General features: G+C 46.4%; 1 protein-coding gene across 1 annotated transcript; it reads right to left on the reverse strand.

Annotated features, from left to right (window-relative positions):
* Window positions 1–303: 303 nt before the first annotated feature.
* On the reverse strand, window positions 304–11,383 carry LOC146821628 (uncharacterized). Its single transcript, XM_085609884.1, has 7 exons — window positions 11,377–11,383; window positions 10,981–11,109; window positions 9,343–10,814; window positions 8,037–9,261; window positions 4,101–5,104; window positions 1,599–1,739; window positions 304–1,035 (listed from the first exon to the last, which is right to left on the reverse strand). Exons 1-7 carry the CDS (start codon window positions 11,381–11,383, stop codon window positions 304–306), a joined length of 4,710 nt encoding a protein of 1,569 aa, XP_085466010.1.
* Window positions 11,384–11,726: the final 343 nt, after the last annotated feature.

Consider the following 11,726-nt stretch of genomic DNA (forward strand, 5'->3'; position numbering starts at 1 on the left):
TGTAGCTTGTCAAAATTGTAAGGGTTTATAACTTGTATGTGCTTAATGATGAACGTCTACAATAAAAGACAGTGTTTTTAAAAAGCAAGCATTCAGACTTTGTATTTCACTGCTTATTCATGCATCATATTTTATTTTTTATTTTTAAAAAAGGTTTAAAAAGACGCTTGAGACGGTTGTAAAGTTATAAAAGTGTTTATTACAAGCCTGTATGTAAGTTGTGCATTACACTGACAAACTTTGCTGAAGACATATATGAAGAAAATCAGACACGCTTATACACATAATAGGTACATTTAAAAATTATGGATGAATCCATGTACAGGGTATGGACAAAGGCTTTTTTCGCCGTGTAGATGGTGTCATAGGGGTAGTCCAAGAGGGAGATATCCGTAGGCCTTCAGAGGCGGGTGGCGATGGTGGGAGGGTTGTCTTTAAACTTTCAAACATACGGCGATGATCGTTATTACCAATGAGCGTAGAAGGGATGTTGAGTTCAGCAGCGGCTCGCAGAAAATGATCCCAACCGCGCGGTGCATTTTGAGACGTTAGCATTTTCGGGTGCGTGAGCCCTTTAACCAGGTCGTACATGTGCGAACCTACAACCGGCTGTCCCTTGTAGAGAAATTCGCCTCGTTCATTCCAGGATGCGAGGTCTTTAGAAGTTGCCAGTTTACTCATCAGCATTTGCGCTGCACCTCTATGTCTTTGACTTATATTTTTTAAGAGTTCATCAACAAAGGGATCTGGGGCTGACGCAAGGTCCGGCGGTGGTTGTAGGGGTTGAGGGGTATTCGCAGGGGCTGCAGGTTGTTCAGAGTCCGGGGTATATAGTGTCAGCTTGTTTTTCTCAGTATTCCACTGGTTGTAGTAACTTAAAAAGTTTTTAAGGGTGCTGGTGTAAAGGTTTGCCTTGTCGTAGGGGTTTAGATCAGTGCGGTTCAAAATGTCTTTAATTTCAGCATCCAGGCGCAGAGTCTCATTTCTGCGGATATCCCACGCGTTGTCTGTGGAAGAACCCAGGTGGTCCATTTGCTGTTTAGGAACCAAATACATCTTTGTGGCATGCTCCATTACTGTCCCGAGAGGAGGCTTGTAATTACCGGTATAGCAATCCCCAGCAGGTTACCTATAAAACCCCCAGATTGTTTCACCAGTTTCTTCTTTGTAATGAGTGAGGCCCTTTTATTACTGAGCTTCTTGATAAGACTCCTCTTCTTCTTCAGCACCTGTAACTGACTCCCTGATATAGGGACGTTGCCTTTTAGGGTGTTTAGGGCTATTTCTGAAATGGCAGCCACTAAGTCGTCAGAAGCAGCGCACAGGATGGCTTTTCTGTGTTGAGGACTGGCTGTAACAAGCAGTTTCAGGAGAGCTAGATTGTGGCGTAGCCGGGCAGACATGGTCACCACCTTATATTATAAAGGTCCGTGTGTAAATGTCTCTAAAACACGTCAAAGCTTCTTTTTATGGGGCCGTGGTCTGGTCTTTGGAGTGTAGGCGACTGGTAGCTCGGGGGGAAAAATATCAGCCCTCAGTCTATAGTCTTCTAGAGTTTCATTTTTTAAATCGACCGGCAGATAGCCATGGGGTTTTGCCGTAGCGTCGCTAAAGGCCTCCATGAAGAAGTGTGTGTTTCCGGGGTACATCTGTTTAGCTATGACTGCTATTTGTTGTTTGTCCCGGGGGTTTTTAAATAAAACAAGGTATGAAGCGTTGAGAGCTATAGACCGACTGTTCTTGCCCTTGTAAAACAAGTTCTGTACAATGTAGCATATGCTTAGATTGCGATGATGTGAATATTGCGTAAAAGCTCTCTCTAACTCCGGATGATCACCCCCTTCACGCATAAGGTCATCGACAATGATCATGTTTATATGGGACGGCGGCAGTAGCTCATCATCGTTGAGATTATCTGGTATACCCTCTATAAAACGGATATGTGGGAAACTACGGGACAGGGCTGTATAAAGAGGCTGCCAGCAGGAATATAGCCACACAATGTTATTAGGGGTTTGGGATAAAACAGAGGGCGCATTTTCTAAGAGCTTTTTTATAAAATAGCTCTTACCACAGTTTGAGGGGCCTGCTAACACGCAGGAGAAGGGATGTTGCAAACGGGTGTCCATGGTGTGGGGGGTGTCTCTCTAATGGCTCTAATAACCATAAGGGATTGTTTTATAGTCCGCGGTCAGGATCCTTTTATCAAAAACAACGCGCAGGGTTTTATGTAAGGGCTGCGTCGTAATTTCCCATTTCTTTTTGGATCTGACTATGCATGGTTGGTTCACAACTATGGTCTTAGCAGTTTCACAATCGGCTGATGCAGCGTATTCGTGCACCAGATTCTTTAGACTGTCAAAATTGATTTTTAGGGTGTTGCTGACATTTAAGGTTATACCTTTGACCTTCATACACACTTTATTCATGTTTGTGCGGTAGGTGTAGGTCTTAGGTCCTGACGATACGTATTCTATTATATGCTCACCCTTATCGAGCTCGCTGGTCAAATCACCCAGATAATCCCCAAGAGGAGGGTCTTCATCCCCTGGTTTACTCAGAAAAATCACCGAGTCGGTATCATGATACAGACATCGGTCCTGGAGTTTATCCATAACCCTGTAGAGCTCTAGACGGGCGTGGGCTGTAGTGAAACAGGCTATGAAGATATTTATGTTGTTACACGTTGTGGGGTATGCTTTTGTGTATTTCCAACACACTGCCGCTGTCTCGTCATCGATAAAATTGCAGCTGGACACCTCATAACAGGGGGCAAATAGGTACTTAAACATCTCGTCCGGATCTGTTATTATGGTCGTATTTGATAGGTTTGTACGCTGTGCGAATTTTCCCCATAAGGAGTTGAGGCAGAGTTTAGCTAACTGGCGACGGGCCGGGTTGACCTCTATCATATGGGGGCGTAAATGTATACCCTCGTGAGCATAGTAGTCATCGATGTATTTATGCTTTGCATCCTGACTAGTACACCATTCGGGATACCCTGAGGCCTCCTGTTTGTCTCTGAGAAACAGATTAATGTACGGGGCAAAGAGCTGGGTCGTAGTCCTCTTAAAATGCCACACCTCGTGTATCCTTCCGAGCCTGTAACCTTTCTCTAGCGCCACTTCGACCTCGATACTGCACCAGGTCCCTGTGAGCATCCTTTGCTCATCGGTGTGCCTGCAACCACCGGTCTCTTTAAGCAATGCGCATGTTCGACATAGGGGGAACAGCAGCTTACCATCGACTCTGTAGGGTAACACTGGAAAGTAAAGCCGCCTTGGCGGATAGATTTCACATTTAACTAATCCAAAGTATTCCGAAAGGGGCTTAAAGTCTCTATATATGATGGTAGGATGTCCTAAGGGGTATACCTTCATTTTGTTTACAAAGGGGTACAGGCTGGTGAAATCATAGTAGTGTATTTTCTCACCCTCATCCGTGGCCCTGTACAGTTGTATGGCGTTTGTACGGCCTCCGAATAAGGCATCGCGGGGTTCCAAGGGTTCTGGTAAATCACGACTCTGAAGGTAAGAGATGAGCTCGGTGTCGGTTGTTAACATCTCTAACCACTCGTGCTCCCATAGAACCCTCATAGCAAAGCCACATTTTTCAACATACTGGGCCTTCAGCAGAGTACGTCTGTGTAAGTGCTCAAATTTGGCACCCAGAAGTTTGTTAAACTCGTGGGGCTTGTAACACTGAGGGCAGCCGTGGTAAAAACAGCCGATGTATTCAAAGGCCGTCGCCACCCCGTTAATTACAGCATACCCGTCCAGGTAATAGGGCCCCACCCGGTATTCACCACCCTGCAGGGCGTGTTGAATATGTACGTCTTCCTTCTCAGAGATGTACATGAGCCACCGGATCGAGGGGGTTGAATAACGTTTCTGTTTACCGTTATAGAGGTCTGGCGGCACTAGAGCGATACTTTGAGGTCTTAAAAACATGTGTTTGTAGATGGACATACACATGGATGCCAAAGTGATGTTTTGAAAAGGGTCTATGTATGCGACCTCTTTTATCATTGGAGCCATCTTCGGTTTCAAGACCCGACTTTTCTTTGTCATTTGAGGTTTCTTAGGCTTCAGCATTCTGACTTTCTTAGTCATCACCACCACAGCGTCTCTGAAGAGGTTACACGCTTGGCGCAGGATCATTACATCAGCCTGACAATAAGCTTTCAACTCTGTTTGAAAATGAAACTCTTTTTCACGGTTTTCAGAGTACCATTGTAGAAAGCTCTCTTTCTCGGCTGGCATCATATATTGAACCCCGTAACTGTCAGGAGATGGCATGGGCCCCACATAATTCTGGTTCACCCATGTGTTAAAAAAGTGTGGAAAATAACCCTTACACCCTGGGAAACCAAAGGCTTTTGGCAGCTTACTCAATTTCATGGGTAGGAAATTCAGAGTGTCTATAAACCTTATTTGTAAATGTCCGACTGTTAACAACATCAGCTTTGAACCCTGAGTAATGAGTTCTACTTGCACCTTTTCACGAATCATATTTTGTAAAATAAAGAATGAGTCGTAGGCTTTTGAGTTGTGGGCCAGCATTGTATACCCTTTGAATTTGGTTTGAATGAAAGTGTTAAGGAAATCACCAACGCACGTTCGGCCTTCAAACTCCCAGCTGTCGTCGGAAGTTAGATGGTGTGCGTAAATATAGTTAGGTTGGTGTACACCCGTCTCCTGTGTGCACTCTATATCAAACACTATGTAGGCTTCGGTTTTGGTCTGGGGCTGGCCTTTAACCATGTAGCAACGATGGTTGGTACCCGCCGCATAAGATGTATGGCATCGGGGGCATTTCATACCTTTGCATTTGTGATCAGATGCCACATACCGACCACACTCAAAACAATCCATTTTAGGGGTGCATTTAACAGCTTTCTTGTGGATGGTCAAACAGTCTTGAGAGCGACAAAACAGCTTACAGGTGCGACACCTCACCTTCAGGGCGGTATCTACGAAGCAACCATCCCTCTGGCACATCTTACAGTGCATTTCACACTGATGACGGTCCTTAGTGCTGTATATATGGTCGCAATGGGTGCACACATACTTGACACCCAGAAAACCTTTAAGGTTTAAGATTTATTTATTTATTTTTTTGACATTTGTAAAGCGCGAAACGAAGGCCCGTGGGCATCTCGGCGCTAAATATCTGCAATGTTTAGCCAACAAGGGGACTGGGAGATCAATGATTAAAAAGCCAGGTTTTGAGGTTTTTTCGGAAAGACCAGAGGGACGTGCTGGTCTTGATGGGATGAGGCAGTGTGTTCCATAATTTTGGAGCAGCCACAAGAAATCTTCTGTCACCCCAGTTGACAGATTTAGTTCGGGGGATCACCAGGTCCAGGGAGCTGGAAGAGCGCAGTGCTCTGGATGGACAGTAGGGGGTAAGGTTCTGAGTGAAGAACGCTGGGACAGCGTTGTGTAAAGCCTTGTATACCAGGCACAAGGTTTTGAACATAATCCTCTTCCTCACCGGAAACCAATGAAGTTGTTTCATGGTGGGTAAAACCGGATGGAATTTGGGGATTCGCCCTAGGAGCCTGGCGGCCGCGTTCTGTATGGACTGCATTTTTGTTAACACTCTCTCCTGGGCCCCTAGAAACAAAGCGTTACACAAATAGTCTAGGGTGGAGAGCACCAGGGAGCTTACCAGCGTTTTCGCCATGTTTTCAGGTAAAAAGGGCAGAATTTTTTTGATGAGCCTAAGTTTATGAAAGGCTGAAGAGGATATCTGATTGGCGTGTGGTAGGAAGTTCAGACGGTTGTCAAACATGACTCCCAGGTTCCTCACTTTATCAACCGGGACTGGGGGCTGGCCCATGGATGACGGCCACCAACGGGGGGACCACTCCGGAGAGAGATTGCCGAAGATTACAACCTCCGATTTATCGGAGTTTAGCTTCAGACAATTGTGTGACATCCAGTTCCCGATAGCCGACATGCCCTGGTTGAACATGTTGGCTTTCTGAAGGCCGTCGTTTTTGACGGCTAGGACCAGTTGAGTGTCATCAGCGTATGAAGTGAGGCTCATCCCGTGTGCCCTGATGACATTGGCAAGGTCCGACACATAAATGTTAAATAGTGTCGGACTAAGGGATGAGCCTTGGGGAACTCCACACGGTAGTGACAGGGGGGAGGATTCAAAAGGTCCCACTGTGATGACCTGGGTCCTGTTGGCCAGGAAGGAGGCAAGAAGATTTTTGGCGTTACCTTGGATGCCTATGCTCTCGACACGGTCGACCAAGGTGGTATGGTCGACCGTGTCAAAGGCCGCCGACAGGTCTAGTAATATCAGGACGGCGGTACCTCCCGCATCCCGGATAGATCTGATGTCGTCCGCCGCTTTGACCAAGGCCGTCTCGGTTCCGTGGAAGCGACGGAAGCCAAACTGTGATTCATCTAGGCATTTGTTATCCTCGATGAAGGAGGAGAGTTGGGCATTCATAATTTTTTCCACAATTTTTGCTAATAGTGGGAGACTGGCAATGGGGCGGTAGCTTTTGGGTTCTTCTTTATTAAGGGTAGGTTTTTTGAGCAACGGTTTTATTAGGGTTTTCTTTAGTGTCTCGGGATAGATGCCGGTGCTAAACATGGAGTTGCAGATATTGGTTATAGAGGGTAAGACTGCATCCATGATAAGTCTCAGGACCTTCAAGGGACAAGGGTCGAGGGCCGATCCCGATTTGATGGTGGATATCGTTTTTAGCACCTGCGGACACGTGACCTCGCTGAACTGCGAGAGAATGGGTCCTTCAGGTTGAATTGATGGGCTGTGGAAGAGAGTGACGTTATTGGCGAAAACCCTGTAAATGTCATCAACTTTGCTGAAGAAGAACTTAGATAAAGCGTCGCAAAGGGTTTGGGACGGGGGAGGTGTGAGATCCACAGAGAAACCCGCCAATTGTTTGGTGGTCTCATATAGACATTTATTGGAGTTTTGTGCTGTTTCAATTTTATTGCAATAATACTTTTTTTTTGCGTCCAAGATAAGATGTTTGTATTTTGCTACCGACTCTTTATATAAGAGTTTGGCTTCGGGTGTGTAGTCCTTCCGCCAGTGTCTCTCTCTATTTCGGCACTTTTGTTTTTGGGTACGCAGTTCCTCTGAGTACCACGGGGCCGAGGGGGTAGATCTATTGCGTGACCGTTGTTTAAGTGGGACCAGATCTTTTGCTGCTGAGCTCACCCAGTTGTAAAATTGGGACGTGGCGTTATTGGGGTCCGGAGATAACGTAGGGAGGGTATCATTAAGCAAGGTTTCCAGCCTGCGTACATCTAAGTCATCCCATGCCAGGTAGGGGAGACAGGGATTAGGGTGGGGCTTGTCGACCAGGGGGTCGCCCACTGGAAGTGAAGCCAGGATGAGATGGTGATCCGACCAAATTAGAGGGAGTATTTCTGTAAGTTTGAGGCCCGAAGCATTAGAAAAAATGCCGTCTAGTGTATGCCCTCCTTCATGCGTAGGGGAATGAACCAAAGGGGATAGACCAAAAGTTGACATGTCAGCTAAAAGCGTGGCTGTGTCAGGATTGTCGGGCACATCAAAATGGAAATTAAAATCACCTAGAATGGTGAAGGAGTTCTCCAGTGCGGATGTTTCCAGGAAGGATCTGTGAGCCCCCAGGAAGTCACACCTGGGTCCCGGTGGTCGATAAAGGAGGATCCCTTTGAAGGTATAGGAAGGGGTCAGTTTTATTGCGAATTCTAAGGCTTCGCAGGAAGTCTGGGGAATTAGCGTGTGCCTTACAATATAGGTGTCACGGGCAATGATAGCAATGCCGCCACCTTTTTTCTTGGTTTGCCTGTCCAGTCTATAAGTGGCAAACCCAGCAGGAACGGCTGTGACAAGATCCGGATCAGATGCTTGGCCCATCCAACAGAACCTGTTTAAAATATATACAGAGGTTAAAAACGAATATAGTAATCAATCGTTTTTAAATCATCAAAAGTACACAGAGCAAACCTCCGGCTTCCGCCTCAGAGGGAAAACATTGTCAATGTCCCGTAAGATCCCGTAAAAGTGATTTTCGTGGTGAAGCACATATACGGTCTTGTTCCTCACCGGGCTGCCAGTTGTAAAGTACTTCCAAGAGCCATTGTGATAAAGAACTTTCACCGTCACAGCGAAATAGTTCTCAAAAAGACCTATATCGCCAAAGCCGACCATGCGGTCGGGAGGTATTTCAAGAACCTCATGGGCTTCAGCCGCTCTAGACATGATGACCGCGTCGGTGGTGTTGCGACCCAACAGTAGGCCTACGATGCTGGCCGCCAGACACGTGTTGTTTGTATCGTTGTTAAAGTCGAGCAGCCAACGTTGTTTCTTACCAATTATCTTACTGTATAGCACGCTCTTTAAAGGTCTGGAAACACCCCCCTCACGCCCCCGGACAATGAGGGCTATGACGCAGAAAGTGCCATAGGCGACTAGTTCAGTCTTACTCTGTAAAAGCCTCGAAAGATTTTCTAAAAATTCCACAGCGTCAAACACATCTCGGGACCTCTTTTTGGTGAACAAAGGACTGTCAAAACCTTGTCCTTGGAAACGTAGTTGGAAAAAATCATTAGGACCCACAGCGCGTAACAACCTTTCTATGAGCGTTTGCACCGCCTGGTGTATAGCTAAAACACCCTGATCAGAGGACCTTATCTGGTGAAGGTTAGCAAACCTAAACTCCTCGTAGTGCTCGACGGCATTAAATCTCTCTACATCACGCCTGTAGCTTCTAACGCTCTCTAAATATACTACCTCTGAATCCTCAGATTTAGGTATTTGACTTGCTGGGGGGCTTGTTGCTGTATCGTATTGGGGATTCTGGTCCAGTATGGGCTTAGGGGCCCTTTTAACCACCCTTGTAGCACATATTCTGGCTTTCTTCAGTTTACTTATTAAAAGCCGTCGCTGCTTAGCGCTATTAGCCCATTTTTGTTTTTTACGGGTCCATGCTTTTCGAGGTAGCCGACCCCCTCCTATTTGAACAGTCTGGGCTGCGCCTAGGGGCTCTGGACTCAAGGCGTCCTCTGTTACAGACCCACCCCGAGGGTCATCTATGCGTTCCTTATGACGGAGTGTTGGTTGTTGTTCAGGCGTAGCTTGTGAAACGGTGTGACGGTGTTCTATGTACTTTTTACGCCTGAGTAGCCGTAAGAAGTGTAGGGACTTTGTCAGGAGTGTTTGTACTTTACCGAGGTATTTTGATGTGAGGGTTCTTTTATTAAAACCAGAGGCCCTGACATTCTTCAGGGTGTGTAGCTGACCTAGTCACGTCTGTATACGCAATATGTCCGATCCCGCTTCCTGACACGTTTGGAGGATTACCCTTTTACAGAGGTCAACCCTTTGCAGTATTTTCTGCTGAGCCTCCACCATGACCCTGGCACCACTACCACCCAACCCCAATTTTAAGGTTGCGGTGTTCGCTTGGCGTTTTAACTTCCTGACCGCCATTTGTATATCCTTTACATGCGCGTCTAGTACCGGTTTAGGGTTTATAGAGTCATATTTTGGGGGGTGAGGGCTGAATACCGTGTTTGGTTGTATAACAACCTTTAACAAACCAGGGTCTTCTCTACTGACTGCATCCCCAACAACCATCTGTAACTGAGGTCCTGGGGGTATCATAGAAACAGGATCCCAGTGCGAGCACCCTGGAGCATTGGGTGAAGGGACCTCGCTATATGACACCTCCATACTCTGATTTGACCAATCATTGCAACCCGTACTGCTATGGGTGTATATAGTTGGGGGGGATACAGGGTTTACACACCCCGAGGGGCTTGTTGGGTCGTATGCACCCTCCGGGGTTGCAGGTGACATGGGGCACGGTGAGTGTAAATGCCTGTCGTAATAATCAAGGGTGCTACCGTCTAAGACAGTGGCCGTGAGATTGTCTGGCGTATGTGTAAATGTTGGCTGCAAAACCCCGGTGTCTGTGTTAGAGAGCCCCCCGGACGCTGCTTCTGACGGTCTAACAAATGTGTCTACAGAGGATGTCATTGTCACGGGGCACCCCATGCTCCCGGTATAAGGGGCTCCTAAAGGCTGCCCCTTGTCAGACACATTGTCCCTAAACTCAGAAGGTGCTACTACAAATGGTTCCAGGGTTTCGGTTATGGGGCATTCCTCTACAGGCGCCACCCGTTTTATTTTTGAAGCTATAGAGGTCTTCAGAGGGTGGGATGGGTGCTGCGGTGTAACAGGATTGACTAAGGACCCTTCCGATGCTTCTACTTGTAACGCCTGGACCCCTTGTTTATTCTTAAGATATTTTCTTGAGAGCCGGTTGACTTTAGGGGTTTGGGGTTGTAAAAGGGCTTCTGCAGGTGTCGTTACAAACGATGGTTCCTTAGAGAGTTCGGGTGTATCTGGTTCATTTACCTGCTTAACAACATTTTTTAATGAGAGATCTAATGGAGTCTTTAGGGGTTCGGGGGCCAGAGGTTTCTTGCTGAGGTCTAAAGGGTCTGCTAGGGACTCCATGACCAGCGACTTCTTCTTGAGGTTTAAAGGACCTGCCTGGGTTACTGAGTTCGACTGTTTCTTCTTAAGAGCCGGTTTGCTTAAGAGGGGGTTCCCTTTTGAGGGCTTGAGAGGGTTCAGATACATAACGGATGCGTCGGTTCTCTTCCGTATGTTTGTGTAGTATGTGTAGATCTTATTCTGGCGTACACGCCTACTCACACCTTTTGCCGCAGGCGGGGTGTTCAGGACAGTCTTTGTTATATCAGCCAGCGTTTTTGTTGACCTCTCAGCCTTATACGCATCTTCACCACTGTTCTTTTGAACGGCTCCTAGAATGTAACATAAAAAATATATATTAGAACAATAAGGATCCCGTATAAGATGTTTACCCTACCCATCGTAGTACACCGGGTACTACATGCCGGTGGCCCCCATTGTTTGAGAGAATACAACCCCGAGAGATCGTTTTCCACACTTTTTTTTGTAAAAACACACCTTTTATATGGCTTTTCCCAACTCCTTTCTTTGTCACGGGTCCGTCTTTAGATGCGGCGGATTTTCTTTTCCCCGACCTTTCTTTTGGGTGCTGCGACGTCTCTTGCACAAACACGACATCAGGGGACCCTGTAAAGGGAAAAAAATAAGCATATTTGTAGTATAAACCGGCCACAGCATGCTCCGCTGTGGAGTGTTCCTATAGTTCACGTTTGTGTTTTCCCAAGTCTTAGGCCTTTGAAAGAATGAGGGCCTTTTTTTTTTTTTTTTTGTAAAAACACACCTTTTATATGATTTTTCCCAACTCCTTTCTTTGTCACGGGTCCGTCTTTAGATGCGGCGGCTTTTCTTTCCCCCGGCCTTTCTTTTGGGTGCTGCGACGTCTCTTGCACAAACACGACATCAGGGGACCCTGTAAAGGGAAAAAAATAAGCATATTTGTAGTATAAACCGTCCACAGCATGCTCCGCTGTGGAGTGTTCCTATAGTTCACGTTTGTGTTTTCCCAAGTCTTAGGCCTTTGAAAGAATGAGGGCCTTTATTTTTATTTATTTTTTCTGATTTACCTGTAAGTACAGGGTTACCCAGCACATTCAGAGACATGTCTTGAGACCACCCGCGTCGATGTGCATCCTCAAGAATCTTTTGTAGTTCGGGATCCAGACCTATAAAAACACACATACATGAGAACTACCATTGGAAAAGCAGAGCGTCTAAGACACAGGTGTAAGAAACTACTCCGAAGT

This window comes from Triturus cristatus, chromosome 6 (assembly GCF_964204655.1).
Source record: "Triturus cristatus chromosome 6, aTriCri1.1, whole genome shotgun sequence".
NCBI classification, from domain to species: Eukaryota; Metazoa; Chordata; class Amphibia; order Caudata; family Salamandridae; genus Triturus; species Triturus cristatus.

Bases quoted from the DNA above. Each gene is read 5' to 3' on its own strand.
- LOC146821628 (XM_085609884.1), bottom strand. The intron at 10,815-10,980 runs GTGTGTTTTTAC...GTTACATTCTAG, and splicing joins TGGGAAAAGCCATATAAAAG to GAGCCGTTCAAAAGAACAGT. The intron at 1,036-1,598 runs GCAAAACCCCAT...GTTCCTAAACAG, and splicing joins AGGCCTTTAGCGACGCTACG to CAAATGGACCACCTGGGTTC.